We start from the raw sequence: 22,792 nt of genomic DNA on the forward strand, positions 1-22,792 counted from the left end.
TCAGAATTTTTTTGGATATATTTGTCCAAATGATCACCAAATAAACATTCCACATGAAAAGAGAAACCTGCCAATAACTTTTTACAAAGTAGCTCGGCTGACCAGTTCTTAAGCCATAAAAGTCTGTGCATATGTACAGACAAGCGAGCAAAATGAGAAACCTGCTGTATGTAATCCTTTTTAAAAAGGCGTCAACAGCAAAACACAGCTTTGAGGAATATTTGTCTTACTTTCAGGAAGATCATCCTCCTGGATAGGCCTATATGGCAATTTGACCTCATCCTTTACGGACTAGCAAATACCAATTGCTGCAACAGCTGGCTGAATAGCTGAACTGGCCAAAGAAAAGGAAGACTTTAATAATAACTCCAATTTCTTGTCAACAGGGTCTTTTAAGCCATGTGCGTTATCTACCGGAGAAGTTAAGTTCTTGTTCAAGGCTGGGTTCACAACTATGCAAATTGAATGCGATTTTCCCCGCATTCAATTGGCATAGCAGGGGAATGTGACTGGCTCTCTATGGAGCCGGTTCACATATCTCCGCAGCGGGTCCGGTGCGGTGTGCCGGAAAAACGTGTGCTTTTTTGGTGCATTTCAGGTTCGACTTCAGGCCAAAATTAGGGCTGAAATCGGACCTGAACCAGCACACACCGGACCCCTGCTGCGAGCCACATGCGGGGACGGTGTGAACCCGGCCTAAAGGAAGAGACTGCTGCATCTACAGCTGGCATGCTTCATTTTTTAACAAACTTTTCATCCATGGGATATGAAAGGGAAAACCTCCTAAGAGGAACAAAATCCTGTCAGGATGTTCCCAATCAGCATAGACCGCCAGTTCCAGCAGGGGGTGTAGGGGGCCTCAGGGAACGCAAGAGGACCAGGGGGGCTCAGTCACCTCTGCTTTTTATATTATTTTTTTTAGAGGCAACTTAAAGGTTAGTTAGGATGAAAGCCTCTGCGACAGTATATCATTTTGTTCAGATTGCTCAAAAGTGGACTCATTTGTCAGGTTCTCCACATTATCCTGAGCTTTTAGCTCTTCCCCATTCTCAACCCATTCCTGCTCCAAACTAGGAGGCTCCAGGGAGGGGGATCTGCCACCCTGCGGAATGGATGCAATCATGCCAGCAATCCCGCGCTCTAACCCGGCTAGGGCTGAGGAAAGTTCATCCTTAGTGCTAAAGGGTGAAGCAGCAGTGTTAACTGTAGGCTCAATCCCAAATAGGCACAGCGGCTCAGATTGCCCGGAAGCCTCTGGTCCTTCAGGGGACACAACACCAGGGATATGATTAGGTTCATCAGGAACTACTGACATAGGTGTGCCCTTCCCTGTAGTGTTAGTCCCACTCATCTTTTTTGAAGACATTTAATAGCCACAAAAAGGGAGTACTTGGGTGTAGTATTAAAACACCTCAGAAGGGAGACCCTTTAATCACTTAAGGACCGAGCCTCTTTTTCAGTTTTGTTTACAGGTTTAAAGTTTTTTGCTAGAAAATTACTTAGAACCCCCAAACATTATAAATATTGTTTCCAACACTCTATAGAATAAAATGGCGGTCGTTGCAATACTTGGTCAAATGTGCCGTAACCGGCTAGGGGGGCGCCCGCCCCTTAAGAGCATAGGCCTGTATGACGGTCTGTCTGATCCACGGAGAAATGGTGGCCGACAAGACCGCCAGGCCCTTTTGTGGACCAGACACCAACACAAAAAGTGAGTCAGATCTTCGAAACGGAGCCGTAGCAAACAGGTACACCCGCAAAGCACGTACCACGTCTAGGATGAAGCGCAACCTCTTTAGGATGCGCTGGCCTAGGACATAAGGATGGAAGTACAATGTCCTCATTCAGGTGAAAGGCCGAAACCTCCTTCGGGAGAAAAGAAGGTTGCGGGAGCAACACCGCCTTATCCTTATGGAGGATCAAATATGGCGTCTTGCAAGACAAGGCCGCCAACTCAGAAACCCTTCTGACAGAAGTAATGGCCACCAAAAAGTCCACTTTCTGAGAGAGTGTCAAGAGAGGAATCTCTCTGATGTTTTCAAAGGGAGGTTCCTGAAGAACCGAGAGGACCAGATTCAAATCTCATGGAGGAAGAGGAAGTTTAAGAGGGGGAAGTATATGACGAACCCCCTGCACAAAGGTACAGAGAATGGCCCGCCAAAAGCCGCTGAAAGAACACAGCCAAAGCTGAAATCTGTCCCTTAATGGTGCTTAAGGCAAGCACTCCACGCTGTAAAAACAGCAGGACCCTGGAAACCGAATACGTTCATGGACGCCACCCCATCTCTTTGCACAAAGAGATGTAGGCCTTCCAGGTGTGATGGTAGATCTTCCTGGAAGAAGACTTCCGAGCCCTCAGCATGGTTGAGATGACCGAGTCGGAAAGACTCAAGGTGGGAAAGGCATCAATTAGCAGATACTGACCCCACGGGTCCACCAACGCATCTGCCCAGGGATCCCTGGACCTGGCCACGAACCTCGACACCTTACGGTTGAGGCGAGAGGCCAGGAGATCCACGTCCGGTGTGCCCCACCTCCTGAAAAGGAGTTGAAACATCTCCGGATGCAATGACCATTCCCCCTGGTCCAGCATCTGGCGACTCAGTTTTCTACGTCCGGAATGTAGACGGCCGACATGTGACATGTGAGCGACCTCGGACGCAGCAGCCGAGCTCTGTGTTCCCCCCTGATGGTTGATATAAGCCACCGCTGTGGCGTTGTCCGACTGAATCCTGATTGGGCGACCTTGCAACCTCCTCAACCACGATGAGAGGCATAGCCTAATCGGAGTTCTAGGACACCGATTGGTAGACGGGATTCCATTAGAGTCCAGCGACCCTGGGCCGACTGGACCCCCCAGACGCCCCCCTACCCGTGAGGCTGGTTTCCATCGTAATCACCGTCCACTGGAAGGGAAGAAACGACTTCCCGGACCGAAGAGCCGGGAATCTCAGCCACCAATTCAGAGAGACTGACTAGGTGGCTTACCTGAATCTGACGAACCAGAGACAAAGGAGATTTGTTCCACTTGGACAGCATCTCATTCTGCAAAACACGAGTGTGGAACTGGGCATACGGTACCCAGGACTCGCATGCAAAAATGGAGAGACGACCATTTGCGAGATGCCAACACCGTCACTGCAGACTGAAGAGTCTGCAATTTCTCCAGGGGAAGAGGAGTCGGAACCAGGATCAACTTCTGAATGTCCAACACCCACCCGAATTTTTGGAGGGTCTGGCTGGCTATAAACACATCCACCTCCAATTCTGAGCCAGAAGCTGCTCTCAGAAGGTCGTCTAAGTAGCCCACGATGGCAATGCCTTGCTGTCACAACAAAGCTAGGATGGGTGCGAGCACCGTGGTGAAAACTCTTGGTGCTGATGCTAGACCAAAGGGAAGGGCCACAAACTGATAGTGGTCCTCCCCTATTGCGAAGTGCAGAAACCCCTGGTGACTTGCGCAAATTGGGACATGCAAGTATGCGTCCTTGATGTCCAAGGATGCCAGAAAGTCCCCCGGATGGAGCGCAGCTACCACCGAACGAATGGATTTCATGCGGAACATCCTTACTCTCACAAAGGCATTTAGGGCTTTGAGGTCCAAAATAGTCCTTCTTCGGGACCACAAATGGATTCAAATAAAATCCCTGAAACCTCTTGTCCTGCGGAACGGGTAAAATTACTCTGCAACTTAGCAAGTCCTGCACTGCCCCCAACAGGGCAGACCGATGAGCCGGAAGGAGAGGGAGACTTGAGGGAAAGAGTCTGTAACCCCGAAGACATCACCTCGCAGAACCACTGGTCGGAGAGCAGGGAGGTCCACCGAGCTGTGAACCTGCAAAGACGTCCCCCCACCCAGGAGTCGGGCGGGGGCAAGACTTCATGCATTGGCGGGTTTTGGTGCTGGCTTGTTCGGCTTACGCACCCAGGGACGTTTCTGTCCCCCAGCAGAGCCTGTGTCTGCCTGGGAGGGTTTACCCGTGGGCCCGGACTGACGAAAATACCGCGTCTGAGTGGGAAAAGAAGGACCCGACTTACGGCGGGGCTCCTTCCCCTTGGTGGACTGAGGGAGGAGAGTGCTCTTATCCCCAGTGACATCCTTGATAATGTCATCCAGCGAGGAACCAAAAAGCCTCCCATCTTTGAAGGGTAAATCTGCCAGGGCTTTTTTAGATGCTTGGTCAGCAGACCAACATTTCAGCCAAATCAGGCGGCGCAAAACCACCGCCGAAACAGAAGCTCTGGATATCAAGGGGGCTATCAGTGAGTGTCTGAGACACCAGGGTTGCGGCCACATGGAGCAGGTCAGTGCCTCGGACCTCATAACAGTATGATCCTTGAAGGCAGGGGTCCCTTCTATAGGGAGAGTGGTCACCTTATTTAACCGGGCAACCGGGGGGTCCACTACCGGAGGAGAAGCCCATTTTTTCCAAGAGGCTCTCCTCAAAGGGGTACCGAACCGCCAGGTGCTGAGGAACTACAAAAGACTTCTGCTGCTTTTCCCATTCCTTAACAATGAATTTGTCAATGAAGGATGCATAAGGAAAAACCTTCACAGAGCAGTCTGATTTGTGTGACCCAAAAAAGACAGAGCCCTCAGAGGATGCCTCAGCTGCACTATCCAGCTTAACCACTTAAGGACCGGACCAATATGCTGCCTAAAGACCCAAGGTGTTTTTACAATTTGGCACTGCGCTGCTTTAACTGGTAATTGCGTGGTCATGCAATGTTGTACCGAAACGAAATTTGCGTCCTTTTCTTCCCACAAATAGAGCTTTCTTTTGATGGTATTTGAGTGCCTCTGCGATTTTTATTTTTTGCGATATAAACGGAAAAAGACCGTAAATTTTGAAAAAAAATGATTTTTCTTATAACAAAGTAAAAAATATTGAATAAACTAAATTTTAGTCAAACATTTAGACCAAAATGTATTTAGCCACATGTCTTTAGTAAAAAAAAAAAATCGCAATAAGCGTATATTTATTGGTTTTCGCAAAAATTATAGCGTCTACAAACTAGGGTACATTTTCTGGAATTTACACAGCTTTTATTTTATGACTGCCTATCTCATTTCTTGAGGTGCTAAAATGGCAGGGCAGTACAAAACCCTCCAAATGACCCCATTTTGAAAAATAGACACCCCAAGGAAACTGCTAAGAGGCATGTTGAGTCCATTAAATATTTTTTTTGTCCCAAGTGATTGAATAATGACAAAAAAAAAAAAAATTACAAAAAGTTGTCACTAAATGACATATTGCTCACACATGCCATGGTTATATGTGGAATTGCACCCCAAAATACATTCTGCTGCTTCTCCTGAGTACGGAGATACCACATGTTTGGGACTTTTTGGGAGCCTAGCCACGTACGGGACCCCGAAAACCAAGCACCGCCTTCAGCATTTCTAAGGGCGCAAATTTTTGATTTCACTCCTCACTACCTATCACAGTTTCGAAGGCCATAAAATGCCAAAATAGCACAAAACCCCCCAAATGACCCCATTTTGGAAAGTAGACACCCCAAGCTATTTGCTGAGCAGCATGTCGAGTCCATGGAATATTTTATATTTTGACACAAGTTGCGGGAATATGACAAACTGATTTTTTTTTTGCACAAAGTTGTCACTAAATGATATATTTCTCACACATGCCATAGTTATATGTGGAATTGCTCCCCAAAATACATTATGCTGCTTCTACGGAGTACAGGGATACCACATGTGTGGGACTTTTTGGGAGCCTAGCCGCGTACGGGGCCCCGAAAACCAAGCACCACCTTTAAGATTTCTAAGGGCATACATTTTTGATTTCACTCCTCACTACCTATCACAGTTTTGAAGGCCATAAAATGCCAAGATGGCACACAACCCCCCCAAATGACCCCATTTTGGAAAGAAGACACCCCAAACTATTTGCTGAGAGGCATGTTGAGTCCATGGAATATTTCATTTTTTTTCCCCAAGTGATTGAATAATGACCAAAAAAAATTATTGACAAAACGTTAGCCGCGTACGGGACCCCGAAATCCAATCACCACCTTCAAGATTTTTAAGGACATACATTTTTGATTTCACACACACAAATCTTGAAGGCGTGATTGGTTTTTGGGGTCCCGTACGCGGCTAGGCTCCCAAAAAGTCCCACACATTTGGTATCCCCGTACTCAGGAGAAGCAGCAGAATGTATTTTGGGGTGCAATTCCACATATAACCATGGCATGTGTGAGAAATATATCATTTAGTGACAACGTTTTGTAATTTTTATTTATTTTTTTTGGTCATTATTCAATCACTTGGGGCAAAAAAATTAAATATTCCATTGACTCAACATGCCTCTCAGCAAATAGCTTGGGGTGTCTTCTTTCCAAAATGGGGTCATTTTGGGGGGGGGGGGGGTTGTGTACCATCTTGGCATTTTATGGACTTCAAAACTATGATAGGTAGTGAGGAGTGAAAACATAAATGTATGCCCTTAGAAATCTTGAAGGCGGTGCTTGGATTTCGGGGCCCCGTACGCGGCTAGGCTCCCAAAAAGTCCCACACATGTGGTATCCCTGTACTCAGGAGAAGCAGCAGAATGTATTTTGGGGTGCAATTCTACATATAACCATGGCATGTGTGACCAATATATCATTTAGTGACAACTTTGTGCAAAAAAAAAAATCAGTTTGTCATATTCCCGCAACTTGTGTCAAAATATAAAATATTCCATGGACTCGACATGCCTCTCAGCAAATAGGTTGGGGTGTCTACTTTTCAAAATGGGGTCATTTGGGGTTTTTTTGTGCTATTTTGGCATTTTATGGCCTTCGAAACTGTGATAGGTAGTGAGGAGTGAAATCAAAAATTTACACCCTTAGAAAGCCTGAAGGCGGTGATTGGTTTTTGGGGTCCCGTACGCGGCTAGGCTCCCAAAAAGTCTCACACATGTGGTATCCCTGTACTCAGGAGAAGCAGCAGAATGTATTTTGGGGTGTAATTCCACATATGGGGGGAGTATGCTTTGCGCGTGGGTGCAAGCGTTACTGGCACTAACTAGCTACCTAGCGGCACCAGCGACACTAATACAGCGATCAGAAAAACGATCGCTTAGTGACGCTGGCAATAGGGGGTGAAAGGGTTAACTCTAGGGGCAATTAGGGGTTAAAACCTTTTTTAGAAAATAAATGGGGGTACCCAACGCTATAAAAACCTGGCGGGCGAACCTCAAAAAATAACTAGCTACCTAGCAGCACTAAGGCCCCATACACACGAGGAGACATGTCCGATGAAAACGGTCCGCGGACCGTTTTCATCGGACATGTCTCCTGGGAGCTTTTGGTCTGATGTGTGTACACACCATCAGACCAAAATCCCAGCGGACAGAGAACGCAATGACGTAGAAGACACCGACGTTCTCAAACACGGAAGTGCAATGCTTCCACGCATGCGTCTTATCAATTCGACGCATGCGTGGGATTTCGGGACGCTGGTTACACGTCATAACCAGCGGACATGTCCGATTAGGTGTACTAACCGACGGACATGTTTCCAGCGGACAAGTTTCTTAGCTTGCTAAGAAACTTTTGTCCGCTGGAAACCTGTCCGCTAGGCCGTACACAAGGTCGGACATGTCCGCGGAAACTGGTCCTAACTGGACCTAATACAGCGATCAGAAAAACGATCGCTTAGTGACGCTGGCAATAGGGGGTGAAAGGGTTAACTCTAGGGGCAATCAGGGGTTAAAACCTTTATTAGAAAATGTATGGGGGTACCTAACGCTATAAAAACCTGGCGGGCGAACCTCAAAAAATAACTAGCTACCTAGCGGCACTAGCGACACTAATACAGCGATCAGAAAAACGATCGCTTAGTGACGCTGGCAATAGGGGGTGAAAGGGTTAACTCTAGGGGCAATTAGGGGTTAAAACATTTTTTAGAAAATAAATGGGGGTACCTAACGCTATAAAAACCTGACGGGCGAACCTCAAAAAATAACTAGCTACCTAGCGGCACTAAGGCCCCGTACACACGAGGAGACATGTCCGATGAAAACGGTCCGCGGACCGTTTTCATCGGACATGTCTCCTGGGAGCTTTTGGTCTGATGTGTGTACACACCATCAGACTAAAATCCCTGCGGACAGAGAACGCGGTGACGTAGAAGACAGCGACGTTCTCAAACACGGAAGTGCAATGCTTCCACGCATGCGTCGAATCAATCTGACGCATGCGCAAGATTTCGGGACGCTGGTTACACGTCATAACCAGCGGACATGTCCGATTAGGTGTACTAACCATCGGACATGTCCGACGGACATGTTTCCAGCGGACAAGTTTCTTAGCTTGCTAAGAAACTTTTGTCTGCTGAAAACCTGTCCGCTAGGCCGTACACGCGGTCGGACTGGTCCGCGGACCAGTTTCAGCGGACATGTTCGACCGTGTGTACGCGGCCTAATACAGCGATCAGAAAAACGATCGCTTAGTGAGGCTGGCAATAGGGGGTGAAAACCTTTATTAGAAAATGTATGGGGGTACCTAACGCTATAAAAACCTGGCGGGTGAACCTCAAAAAATAATTAGCTACCTAGCGGCACTAAGGCCCCGTACACACAAGGAGACATGTCCGATGAAAACGGTCCGCGGACCGTTTTCATCGGACATGTCTCCTGGGAGCTTTTGGTCTGATGTGTGTACACACCATCAGACTAAAATCCCCGCGGACAGAGAACGCGGTGACGTAGAAGACACAGACGTTCTCAAACACGGAAGTGCAATGCTTCCACGCATGCGTCGAATCAATTTGACGTATGCGCAAGATTTCGGGACGCTGGTTACATGTCATGACCAGCGGACATGTGCGATTAGGTGTACTAACCGACGGACATGTTTCCAGCGGACAAGTTTTTTAGCTTGCTAATAAACCTTTGTCCGCTGGAAGCCTGTCCGCTAGGCCATACACGCGGTCGGACATGTCCGCGGAAACTGGTCCGCGGACCAGTTTCAGCGGACATGTTCGACCGTGTGTACGCGGCCTAATACAGCGATCAGAAAAACGATCGCTTAGTGACGCTGGCAATAGGGGGTGAAAGGGTTAACGCTAGGGGCAATCAGGGGTTAAAACCTTTATTAGAAAATGTATGGGGGTACCTAACGCTATAAAAACCTGGCGGGCGAACCTCAAAAAATAACTAGCTACCTAGCGGCACTAGCGACTAATACAGCGATCAGAAAAATGATCGCTTAGTGACGCTGGCAATAGGGGGTGAAAGGGTTAACTCTAGGGGCAATCAGGGGTTAAAACCTTTATTAGAAAATGTATGGGGGTACCTAATAAAGGTTTTAACCCCTGATTGCCCCTAGAGTTAACCCTTTCAGTAAATAAATGATCACTGCTATTTAGTGACAGTGTGACAGGGGGGGTGATCGGGGGGGGGGGGGGGGGATTTGTGTGCCTATGTGTACAGGTGTCGGTGTAGTGCTTGTGTACTCACTGTGGGTTGTCTCCGCTCCTCCGCCGGATGAAAATACCGGCGGGAGGAGCGGTGACATCACTTCTTCCTCTGCCTGTGTTTACAGTTCAGGCAGAGGAGTGCGGAGGAGGAAGCGAAATGGCTGGGGAGCGATCGCGAAGGGGCGGACAAAAACGAACCGCCGCCCCCTCATCCCGGATTGCTCCCAGAGCCGGAGCACCAGATGCCACCTCTGGCATGTTTGGGGAAGAAGAAACAGATACTGACTCCATAACCAGACAGCTCTCAGGGACCTATGCAAGACCTGTATTAAGCCCACCCTCCTTGCTGCACTGACCGGGGGCTACCCAGCGGACTCACCAACCCAGGAGACTGTTCAGCGCCGCTGCCTGCCCTCAGAACACAGCGTGTGAGAGGGTAAAGCTGTGAGGTAAAAATCACTGTGAGGAGATCTGTGCTGCGCGCTGTAGAAGCCAGCACTAGAGGCCAAAACCACATCCAAAATGGCAGCCGGACACCTCAGATAGAGCACGGCCACAAGAAAATGGCCAACCGCAATAGTAAGCTGTGCCATAGCGCGACCACAACAAAATGGCCGCCAATGGGATTTCACAATGTAAACAGCAGACCTCAAAAAATGGTGCCGGCGCCGCCAAAATGGCGGCAAACGCCGCAACGTGGATGAGAAGGCTTAATGGGGCCTTTCAGAGTCAAACACACCCCCACATAAATACACAAGCACAGACACCCCACAGTCCCCCGGGGGAAAAAAGGAGCCCCCCCCACAGGACCACCCCGGCAGCATAGGGAAACATGACAGAGAGCAGAGAATAAGTAAACTCCAGGCATGTAGTGTTGTGGTTGGGATTCGAACCAGCGACTCTTATTACTGTTGGGCGAAAGTGCTACCCACTACACCACTGTGCTGCCCCAAATAAAATAAACAAAGGGCCCAATCTTCACCCTTCACAGCGGGTTCCTGTCACCTTAAGACCTTCAAGGACAGGGTACTCTTTTTATGTTTAGGGTCCACTCCCTTGGACCTGTACAGCACCCTGCAGGAATGCCTTAGCGATGTAGTGTGCAGGATTCAACTTTGCAGGGTCCAGCGCCCGGAGGTCGCATTACAGGAAAAACCTTGCAGGATCTTGAGTCTTCTTTGCAAGGCTCGGATACCATTTAACTAAGCATATAAAGCCTGTGTCAAATGGATCCGATCGGTCAATCCCTTGACTCATTTAGGACCCGCTTGTGGGACTAATGACCTGGAGTTCAGAGAGCTCAAACAAACTGTACCATCCACCTTGCAGACACTGGTTAAAAACATAAGTACTTCCTGTATGGGAGGGGTTATATAGGGGATCACTTCCTGTCTAAAGACATTTGGTCTACCAGTGTCCATTCACCTGGAGATGGAGTATAACCCAGAAAGTAATGAATATTAGCCCATGTGTCCCATGACGCATGAAAAAGAAAGCCAATATTCCTTTTCACCGCTTTACCAATTCTATATCAAGTTTACTGACTCTTATCGCATTGCCCAAGTGTTCAGCGTGCAATTAAGACATTAAGGATTCTAAGTGTTTGGCAAGTTCACCTATCTAACGAAGACTGTCTGCGGGGATGGTCTCTGCTATATTCAGGTCAGACATAAAGGTCTCAGGATAGAAACAGTCACTATTACAACATATACAAGAATACCTACAAACATTAAAAATTTGCAAATGATTTGTCCATGAACACTAATAGCACAACACACCTTTAATGCTGCACAAATTGAATTTGAGTATGTCCACTAGTATTCTTGCAATTCTTTTCTGATCTTCCTTGAACTGAAACAAATTTTCACAACAAAACAAAACAAAACATTATAAGCAGAAAAACGTTTCGCCGTACAATTATTGAATGTTAGAGTCAAAATTGCTAAATGATTTTAACTCGAATGTGGTCCTCATATACAAAACACTAATTGTGGCAGGGAACTTCGGATGAAAGCTGGAGAAGAAAGATTCGGTGAAATTAAACCCGTAAAAAAAATAAAAAATAATCAATCTTAAAATAATTGTTAACATATACTGATATAGACACCTCTTAATACAGGATGTATTGCTTAGTTTCAGAAATGATTTACCCGTTTTACAAGGTTAAAATGTCCTGCCATGTGACCATACATCTTCTTCCTGACAGTGTGGGGTTCAAGAAGCAGGGTGTGATTGAGAGGGGGTGTGTGCCAGAGGCAGGCTGTGATAGGTTGGGGGTGTGGTGGCTAAACAAACTACCCAACACCAGCATAGGTGCCTGCACAGTGTCCAGCAACTCTAAAAGACCAGTTAACGCATGAAAACTGACCACGCTAACACAGATCAGCATCTGTGCTTTTGTTCCTGCCCCAAATAACAATGAAAAATTATATAAACAACAAACTGGGGATGTGTGTTCTCCTCTGTGCAGGACGCAGAGAACACAAAAACTAAGGGGCAGCTGGTGGGTGGCCTTTTTAAACATTTGTGTGTTTATTCCTAAACCAGACAAAGATACAGATTCATATCGACCCATTTCCCTGCTAAACACAGATGTAAAACTTCAATATTAATAAAAGAGGTTGGATTGAAAAAAAAAAAAATGTACAGCGGAACATTGGAATACGAGCATAATCCGTTCCAGTAGAATGCTTGTAATCCAAAGTTCTCACATATCAAAGAGAGTTTAACCCATAGAAGTCAATGGAAACAAAGATTATTTGTTCCACATAGACTTTTATCGCATGCAATACCACATGTGGCCAGAGGTGGAGGGTGTCAGAGAGACTCGGAAATACTCAGAGACCGCTCGAATGCACTCGGAAACACTCAAGAAATTAGTATTTCCGAGCCGTTCTGAGTGTCACCGGCGCCCCCACACCTCAGGCCAAATGCGGTACTGCACATCACAGACGCTTAAATCTTGCTCTTACATTAACAGAGTTGGACAGCCCCGCCCATGGGGCGGTCCCTCCAGACATAACCCTCCTCACTGTAGCATGCAGCCTCAGTTCGTAACAAGCAGTACAAACCTACAAAGGAGGGGGGAGCTGTGTCCGTCCATGAACTTCAGAGAAAAGGATTTTACGGCGAGTACAAAAAAATCCTATTTTCTGTTATCGTCCATGGACGGACACAGCTCCTTAAATCTTGACAAGTGGGACGTCCCCAAGCACTTTAAACAGCCGCCGGCAAAAACTAGCGGCTGAAAAAAACATCATAAGATGCACTCACAGCAACCATGTAAATTCTGGAAAAAACGTGAACGGACGAGCAAGTCGCGGCCTCGCACACCTGCGAGACCGACACATGATGTCGGGAAAAAAACACAGGAAGCACCAATTGCCCTGGTCGAAAGTGCCGTGACCGGAAAGGGGGGCCGCCCCTTAGGAGCATAGGCCTGTATGACGGCCTGCCTGATCCACCGAGAAATGGTGGTCGACGAGACCGCCAGGCCCTTTTGTGGACCAGACACCGACACAAAAGAGAGTCAGAAGCTCCGAAACTGAGCCGTAGTAGGCTGGTATACCCGCAAAGCGTGTACCATGCCTAAAGTATGCAAGGCCGAAACCTCCTTCGGAAGAAGGGAAGGTCGAGGGTGCACCATCACCTAATCCTTATGGAGGATCAAGCATGGCGGCTTGCAAGACAAGACCACCAACTCAGAAACCCCTCTAACAGAGGTAAAGGCCACTAAATGGACCACCTTCTGAGATAGTGTCAAGAGAAAATCTCTCTGATGTTTCCAAAGGAAGGTTCCTGAAGAACCGAGAGCACCAGAGTCAAAACTCGTGGGGGGAAGAGATGGGCCAAGAGGGGAAAGTATATGACAAACCCCCTGCACACAAAAAAGGGGACCCACCAGGGAACGGGCCGCAAAAAGGCCACTGAAAGAACACAGCCAAGGCTGAAATCTCTGCCCCCCAAACGGTGCTTTAAGCAATTTTTACATCCACTCCAAGCTTTAAAAACAGCAGGACCCTGGACACAGAGTACGTCCGTGGACGTCAATCCATCCCTTCGCATCAAGAGAGGTGCGACGGTAGATCCTCCGGAAGAAGACTACGGTGCCCTCAGTATTGTTGAGATGACTGAGTCAGACAGACCCCGGTCACCTAAAGTCTGGCTTCCAATAACCATGTTGAGCAAGTCAGTGACTGTACAACAGGAGGAAGTATGGGACCTCGGGACAGAGGAACCTCCTGCCCTGGCAACCGCCAGGGTACCTCCGCTACCAGGCGCCCGATATCAGCGTACCAAGGACGCCGAGGTCAATCTGGAGCGATTAGAATCATTGGGATCTCCTCAGCCTCCACTCTGTGGCCGAGGAAGCAACAACCATGGAGGAACGGCAAAAAGTCGCCGATACAAACCCCACAGGGCCACCAGCGCGACTGACGCGTCTGTACCAGATCACTAGACCTGGCCACTAACTTTAACACCCTTGCAGCGGAGGCGAGCGGCCAGGAGATCCATGCCCTGTGAGGCTCACCTCCTGCAAGGGAGCCAAAACACCCCAAGCACAAAGACCAGTCGCCCTGGTCCAGCATCTGGCGACTCCTGCCGGTGTACCTGATGGAAGACCGAAGCCACTGCCATGGCGTTGTCCGGCTGAAACCAGATTGGTCGACCATGAGGAGATCGTCTAAAATAGTAGATCGACAATGAACAGTAGACAGCACCTGGTATTCCCAGGCGGTCTCCCACCCAGGAACTAGCCAGGCCCGACCCTGGGTAGCTACCGAGACCAGACACATTCAGGGAGGTGTGGCCGTAGGTCCACGCAAGTCCAGTTTTGTGAACCCCTCAGGTTCACAACCCGTGAGCTGGCATCCGTCGTAAACACCGACCACTGGAAGGAAGAAACAACTTCCCGGACCGAAGAGTCTGGGATCTCTGTCACCAACTCAGAGAGACTCGGACTAGGTGGCGCACCGGAATCTGATGATTTCAGAGACGAGAGATTTTTACCACCTGGACAGTATTTCCCCTGGAAAACCAGGGTGTGGAACTGGGTATACAGTACCGCCTTAAAGGAGGCTACCCACAGGCCCCAAACCAGCAGGCCCCTGGAGAGAAGACCGATTGCGTGATGCCAATACCTTCACCGCAGACTGAAGAGTCTGTAATTTCTCCAGGGGAAGAAGGACCTTTGCCACCGAGGAGTCTGGTCAACACTAGATACTCCAACGCTGAGTCAGAACCTAGCATGCCCAGGATTTGAACCCTGGGTCGAACACATGGAGGGCAGGCTTGCTGCCACTGAGCTACACCTTCTGGCCTAAACGTTTAACACCCACCCAAATCTTCTGAGGGTCTGAATGGGAATAACCCATCCACTAGGTTGGAGACAGAAGCTGCTCTCAGAAGAAACAAGTAGCCAATGAGGCAAATCCTCGCTGTCTCAACAAAGTTAGGATAAGTGCGAGCTCCTAGCTGAAAACCCATGGTGCTGACGCCAGATCAAAAGAGAGGGCCACAGGCTGACAAGAGACCCTCTCTCATCACGAAGCACAGAGAAAAAAAAAACACTGACATGCGCAAAACGGGACACGCATGTATGTGTCCTTGATGTCCAAGGACGTCAGGACATCCCCCGGATGGAGCGCAGCTACCACCGAACAAATGGATTCCATGCGGAACTACCCGACTTTCATAAAGGTATTCAGGGCCTGAGGCCCATAGAAAACCCCAAAACTCTCGTCCTGCTGGAAATTACCCCGCAACTTAGCAAATCCCACACTGCCCAAGGAAGATCGATGTGGCCCGGGAGAGGAAGACACAAAGGAAAGAACTTTGTTCTGTGGATAGGAGGAAACCCTATCTAGTACTCCGAAGAGACCACCTCGCAGACCCACTGGTCGGAGAGCAGGGAGGTTTCACCGAATTGTGAACTTGCAATCCGCCCCTCCCACCTAGAGACAGGGAGGGAAGGCTACATACATTGGCAGGATTTGGGTGCCGGCGTGATCGGCTTACACACCCAGGGACGGATTAGTCCCCCAGGTGGGACTTTGATGACCTGGGAGGGTTGCCCCTAAATAATACACACCCATAGTGTGTATGTATATTATGTAGGTGTATGCACACATGCCTTTGGAGGAAACCGGAGTACCCAGAGGAAACCCACGCAGACACAGGGAGCGACAATGCAAGCTCCAGGCAGATTGGTGTCATTGTCCGGATTCGAACCAATGACTCTCTTGCTGCCAAGTAATGGAGTTAAGCACTACACCACCGTGTGCATAAAACCATTCTGAAACAGAAGCCCTGGATAACAAGGGCGCAGCATTCAATGAAGCATCACAGACCTATATGAGGCCCTGGACCAGCTGGTCCTCTAGCCTAATAACCTCAGGAGAGAGTCGGTGCTCCTCCTCTGGTGCAAAATGCTCACTCCGTGAGTTGTATACAGCACTAGGGGTCAGGACTACTCCAAGATGGCTGCCGAGCATTCAGAACGCGGCCACAGGAAAATGGCCGGCTCAATGTAAGCTGCGCCATAGTGCGGCTACGACAAAATGGCCGCCAATGGGAGTTTTCAATGTGATTGAAAAACCTCCCAAAAAATGGCGCAAGCGCCGACTGAGACCCCAGAGTAGTGGCCACAATAGGCTGCAAGCCAGACCCCAGCATGGTAAACATGGAACGGGTCAGTACTTCGGATCTTCTATCACTCAGATCCATAGAAGCGGGGGTTCCCAACCCATCGAAGCAGGAGGGACTGTACTTACTCGTCCAAGCGAGGACTCGCTGACGCATTCCTGACAGAACTACAACCGCAAAGGAGGTAGCCGTTGGACTGGTCCACTGTGAGTGAGACAACACCACAGCCCAGTCATATGTGGACCTCGGAGCAAAGCTCACCCGCCACCCCAGGAGTCATGGGGTATGGTGTGGCAGACCCAGCCTCTTTGCAAAGGTGTGTCCACGCTTGCTGATCGGACTGAGTAGACTACAAGGATCTATATTATCCAGCCTGTCTCTCAGCCGACAGTTGAAAGAAGATTCAAGAAAAAGTAAAATAAAAATTTCTCCTCAGGGCGCTGGGCCAAAAGGGAGCCAAACGTCCTTCTCCTTGCTAGGCAGAACGAAACTGAGGCTGCATGCTACAGTGAGGAGGGTTATGTCTGGAGGGACCGCCCCCTGGGCGGGGCTGTTCAACTCTGTTAATGTAACATGTTTCTGCCTAGTCCTCTCCTGTAAACAGGGAACATAACCCACTTGTCAAGATTTGTGGAGCTGTGTCCGTCCATGGACGATAAGAGAAATAAAAATTGCTCGTATTGCGAAATGCTCGTTAACCGCGTTACTCGCAATCCATCGTGTTTCCTGCAGGATGTGGCAACTATCTCTCTCATGTAACCATCCTGGAGGATGACTTGGGAAAAGGTGACTGGCAGGATCAACCAGGTACTTCAGGAAGAAAATAGGTGCATAAAAATACACATATGTGAGCATACATTTTAGGGTAACATACACTGTAACAAACCACAACAATTTGCTGCAAATTCTGCTATAGATTGATGTCAGAGAGATGACCTAAAAAGTTAAATATATCCTTTAACCATACCTCCTCAGAAGTGCCTGGGCTCTCCTGCAATGCTATTCTTGCCCACAGAGACAGACGCTCAACTGTTATTTCTGCTTCAGATGGAGAAATTGACTTTAAAAGATTCAAGCATTCATCACCCTGTGGATGCAAATGCAATAATTTTCAAAGAAAGAAAAATAAATATCTACAAAAATGTCAAATATAAAGAGCAAAACGCCAACAATGAAGACTTGTTTACATTTTATCATTAGTGGGAATGCTTTAATAAGCATTCCCAATATTGATATCCGTAAATTTATTATTCTTCTTTTTATCCTTTATTCCGTAAGTTTTTTGGCTCTGCGTAACTTCTGCATACTTTCAGCGATTGAGACCATTCAACGTTTAAATTGTTTATCTTGTCCAGCTAACGATGGGACTTCAAGTTTTTTTGTACTATTTATACTTTTTAAAATATTAAGCTTTTAGACACTTTTTTTTAACATTGAAGTCAATGAGAACATGCTTTTTACCGCTTAAAATCTCATGTGCTGCCAAAAGTTTCAGCTCCTTCATACTTTCACTTACAGACACCAAACAAACTTTAAAACGGTCACAAAATATTCAGCTATCTGGCTACGACTTTTCAGATTGATATCTTTTACGTTTTTTGTGAAAAAGCAATTTACGTTTAGTGAATTTTTCAGAAAATGTTATCGCTTATAATGTGTTCCTATGGAGCTGCTTTAGAGTGGGTCATGTGATCATTAGAGCACAGATCATTAAAAAAAAATTATCTTTAAAAAGATCTACTTGTCATACACAATTTATATATCAAAACGTAGGTATTTTTGTCTGGTTTCAGGCAATGTGGTCAGTTTTGTGATAGGCATTTTACTTTTAGTTCCTGGAGCTTTTCTAAATCGCTGACATGGCCACATTTTTAAGCTTATCAACATAAATTTCATATTGATGCGTTTACAAGGGCCGTGTCTTTCAAACGGTGAAGTCGTTGTATCAATCGCATGTACGGTTGTGGATTTATTAAGGTTTGTTTGAAGGCTTATTTCATGTATTTGGTGTGTGAATTAAAGGCATTTGTAATGGTATTTCTTTACCGCAGTGCAATATTCCTCCTCACTGACCTGGGGGGGGGGGGGGGAGAAAACCTCTTGAGGGGGAGGGGCAACCAGGAAGTCAGGACACTCTCTACTTTGCAGATAGAGAAAGGAGCTGTGTGTCCTAAAGATAGTGTAGTGGTTATTGTTAATGGCTTTGGTGCGGGCTCAGCAATTCAGCTATTCAGCATTCCCACGCATTTTCCTCAGGAAATGCATTTTCTAGTTACTAATGATCTTTTTCTGCCATAAAAATAAAAAACTGTTTATTTCCATTTTTATATTTAATATATAAATATATTTTATATTTTTTTTATAACGTCTCCTAAAGATTCTAGTGCGTGAAACAACTTCCTTTAATAAACACTCATTCCACCAAATTGGATTACTATGGGAAAAAAAAATCTGAGTAGCGTGATTTTTACATCAGTTATAGATAGTTGTATGTGTATATGGAATGGGGCTGGTGCCCCCGGTGTTGCCTTAGCGCATAAACTTAAAGGGATACTAAAGGTTTGTTTTTTAAATAACAAAACACATCATACTTACCTCCACTGTGCAGTTCATTTTGCACAGAGTGGCCCCGATCCACCTGTTCTGAGGTCCCACGGCGGCATTAAGGTGAAAAAACATGTAGGTTTACAACCCCTTCAAACCTGCATTTGCTCCATCTTGAGGAATAGTGTTCTAGTAAGTAAAACGGTAATGTTTCCCTGTCTGAAATAACGATTGAAGATTACAGTAATCGCTATACAGTTAGAAAGTGTGCGGCTTCCAACCTGTTATTGAGCATGCAATGCCCAAAATTGCGCATTTAACTAAAACATATCATGCATGTTGAAACCATTATCCTTTTGCAGAATGAACGATGACCGTATTTATCAAACACCATTTTTTAGTCTATGGCTAGTCTTCTAGATTTAAGTCAATTTATTTTTTATTTAAAGTGGATGTAAACCCTCCATACACCCAGCGAAGTGAACAGCCTCAGATGATACACAAGGATGAACCAAATCTCCCTACATTGGTTTTACATGTATATCTGCTGTCTTCACATGTATATACTGTTTAGAATGTTCAGATGTGTTAGGAGATTTTCTCTTCCTGTTTAACACAGTGCGATGTCTGGGCATACAGCCAACATAGCTAAAATTGCTGATTGGAGGAAAGGCACACACCCCATCTCCACATAGGCAGAGACTTGCATAGGTGTTTTGTAACAGGGCAAGCCCCCTGCTAATCTCCAACCTACCCTGACAGAAATTTTAGGCTGCTTTTATCTGATGTGTCGGGAGAATTTGTCAGGAGTTAATCAGGCTGATAACAGAGGAACTGTTCAGGAGAGAGCTATGGGACTTGGCTCCTTGAAGAGAGATAACAAAACACTGCAGATATATGTGCCCAGCTCAAATTTCATGAATCGGATTTACATCCACGCTGTATAGTCAAAATTATGGCCCAGGTGGGACCACTCTAGTTCTGGGAGGACTTCATATGACATACTCCCTTTCTTGTCGCGCATGTGGGCCCTCAGGGGCGCATGGCGATCGGTGGTTAGCTCTGTCCATAGGACACAGCACATCACTGATCGGGGAAAAGAGCCATTGACATCGGCTCTTTACAACGTGACCGTCTGTGTCCAATCAAAGCTGATTACAATGTAAACACACTTGCCAGTTATCAGCATTCCTTTCCACACACTGTTACAGCATGAGGAGAGTAGAGAGCCGGTAACCAGCTGGTGTGAAAGGGGACATCTGCACCGATAAGCAGGGCACTGATCATCAGTGTCTTGATCATTGCCAACCTGTGTTGCCAATCAGTGCCAATCAATGGCAGCACTGATTGGCAGCAATTAGTACCTCCTATCAGGGCGCCTATGAGTGCCTCATCAGCACAGCCTAACACCAGTAAAAGAAAACCAAAATTTGTGGCCTTTTTTTGGTTTAGCAAAAAATAAAAAACCCAGTTGTGATTAAATACCACCAAAAAAGTGCGACAGCTCTGAAAATTGGCCTGGGCAGGAAGGGGGTAAAAGTGTCCAGTAGGCAAGTGGTTAAAGCATTTAACGCCTTTTGTTTCTTTAAAATAATAAACATGTCATACTTACCTGCTCTGTGCAATGGTTATGCACAGAGCAGCCCCGTTCCTCCTTTTCTCGGGTCTCCTGCAGGCACTTCTGGCCCCTACCCCTTGCCTAATGCCTTCAGAGCAAGCCGCATGCTCTGGGGGTACTCATGCATGCTCACTGCCCAGCTGCCTCGGTGCGTCTATGGGACACACAGAGTGTGGCTCACTAGCACCCCCTCCACACTGGCTATGACTGACAGCAGTGGGAGTCACTGTATCAGACTTAAGTATTGGGGGGCTGCACCCTGAAAGTTTTGTATCTTCATGTACAGCATAAAGGTAAAAAAAAACCTTCAGCCTTTAAAACCACTTTAAAGTTGGGGATTTAATTAGCTGAGGAAAACGTGTATGCGATATTTATATAACTAAAACCCATATATAAAAACCCATATATAAAATATCAAAACAATTGAGCCCTAAGACCCCTTTTTTTTGAACGCCGGATTTTCTACCAGCCTTACACTCAATCACGTTTGGGCCCTGGTATAAACAAGAACATAGAAGAATTGCTCAAGTACTCCAGACAGATTCACTATCATTGGTAATTTCCCATCGACTAAGACCTCTCAGAACCCTGCGCAGTGGTTGCAGAGACATCAAGCCTTATGCTATATACGATCAATCCCATCGAAACAAGATTTCTATGCTGAACCAACTGCATTTGAATCTTTGCTGCTGCAAGAAGAACCAATATCACACTCAATTTCTATAATATACTCTATCCTTTTGCTTTCAATCCATTTAGATCTCCCCCCGTTCACGCGGAAGTGGGAGAAAGAACTCCAAGAGAATATAGCTTTACCTGACTGGCAAAAAAGTTTTATTTTGACTCATAAAACCTCAATAGATACAAAATCACAAGAAAAGGCATATAAGCTGGTGAGTAGATGGTATAGGTGCCCTTCTATAATGCATCAAATCAATCAAGATATACCTGACATCTGTTGGCGTTGTCATGAGGCAAAAGGTAGCATGATACATGTCTGGTGGGATTGCCCGCCGGTGAGAAGGTTCTGGAAACAAATTTTTGATTTATATGGAAAATTGGAGGATACAGTAATTTGCGCATCACCCAGAGTGGCTCTCCTAAACATGACCCCAGGCCCCTTAAAAAAGGCAAGAGAGGAGGTGCTTGGTCACTTCATTTCAGCAGCTAGAGTAGTTATATCCTCGATATTGGAAGACAAGGTCAGTACTAGGGATGTCCCGATACCGATACTAGTATCGGTATCGGGACCGATACCGAGCATTTCCCGAGTACTTGTACTCGGGGAAATGCTCCCGATGCTTCACCCGATACTTGGGCGGGCAGGCAGGGGAGTTGCAAATCTTCTCTCCCCCCGTGCTGTTGACTTCCCCTGTCCGTGCTGCTCTCTCACCTCCCCCTGTCCGTTAGTGCCGTTCTCTCTCCTCCCCCCGTCCGTCCGTCCGTGCCGCTCTCTCTCCTTCCCTTCCCCCGTCCGTGTCGTTCTCTCCCCGCCCCCCCCCCCGTCCGTGCAGTTCTTTCCTCCTTCCCCCCCCCCCCGTCCGTGCAGTTCTTTCCTCCTCCCCCCCACCTGTCCGTCCGTGCAGTTCTTTCCTCCCCCCCCCCCCCCCCCTGTCCGTGCAGTTCTTTCCTCCTCCCCCCCCCCCCCTGTCCGTCCGTGCAGTTCTTTCCTCCTCCCCCCCCGTCCGTCCGTGCAGTTCTTTCCTCCTTCCCCCCGTCCGTCCGTCCGTGCAGTTCTTTCCTCCTTCCCCCCCCGTCCGTCCGTGCAGTTCTTTCCTCCTTCCCCCCCCGTCCGTCCGTCCGTGCAGTTCTTTCCTCCTTCCCCCCCCCCGTCTGTCCGTGCAGTTATTTCCTCCTTCCCCCCCCCCCGTCCGTGCAGTTCTTTCCTCCTTCCCCCCCCCCCCCGTCTGTCCGTGCAGTTATTTCCTCCTTCCCCCCCCCGTCCGTCCGTCCGTCCGTGCATCTCTCCGTCAGTCCGTGCAGTTTTTTTTGCAGTGCCGCTCTCCCCCCTCAATCTGTCAGGGGGGAGAGCGGAGGTAGGAGCCGCTAAGCCCGGCTCCTACCATTTCTGAATGAACAGAGTCGGTGGTCACCGACTCTGTCCATTCATATAACTGAGCATCGTAACCTCCTGTGTTTACGATGCTTCAGTTTATGAATGGAGGAGCTTCCCTCCATTCATTTCAGCTGAAGCTGCTGAGAAAGGGACTGGGGAATCTGTTTCCCTAGTCCCTTTCTCTGTCTTAAAGGGGAGATGCCAGAGGTCTGTTAAGACCCCTGAAATCTCACCAAAGCCCCCCAACAGGGCTGATTAAAAAAAAAAAAAATTGCAATAAATATTAAAAAATAAATAAAAATAAAATGTAAATAAATAAATAAATAAAAAAAACACACTGACAATTCACCCCCCCCCTAAAAAAATAAATAAATAAAAAAATCACTGTAAAAAAAAAAAAAAAAAAAAAAAAAATAGTGAAAAAAAAAAAAATACTGTCACATGACATTTAAAAAAAGTATCGGTATTCGGTATCGGCGAGTACTTGAAAAAAAGTATC

General features: G+C 47.1%; 1 protein-coding gene across 1 annotated transcript in view; it reads right to left on the reverse strand.

Annotated features, from left to right (window-relative positions):
* Positions 1-22,792, reverse strand: part of KNTC1 (kinetochore associated 1) — a 552,295-nt gene that overhangs the window by 350,393 nt on the left and 179,110 nt on the right. The window contains exons 31-32 of the mRNA XM_040347334.1: positions 17,043-17,162; positions 11,209-11,281 (exon numbers count right to left, since the gene is read on the reverse strand). Of these exons, the coding sequence (XP_040203268.1) occupies positions 11,209-11,281; positions 17,043-17,162 (193 nt within the window). The remainder of the gene's footprint in view (positions 1-11,208; positions 11,282-17,042; positions 17,163-22,792) is intronic.

The sequence above is a fragment of the Rana temporaria genome, chromosome 1 (genome assembly GCF_905171775.1).
Source record: "Rana temporaria chromosome 1, aRanTem1.1, whole genome shotgun sequence".
In the NCBI taxonomy this organism is placed as follows: Eukaryota; Metazoa; Chordata; class Amphibia; order Anura; family Ranidae; genus Rana; species Rana temporaria.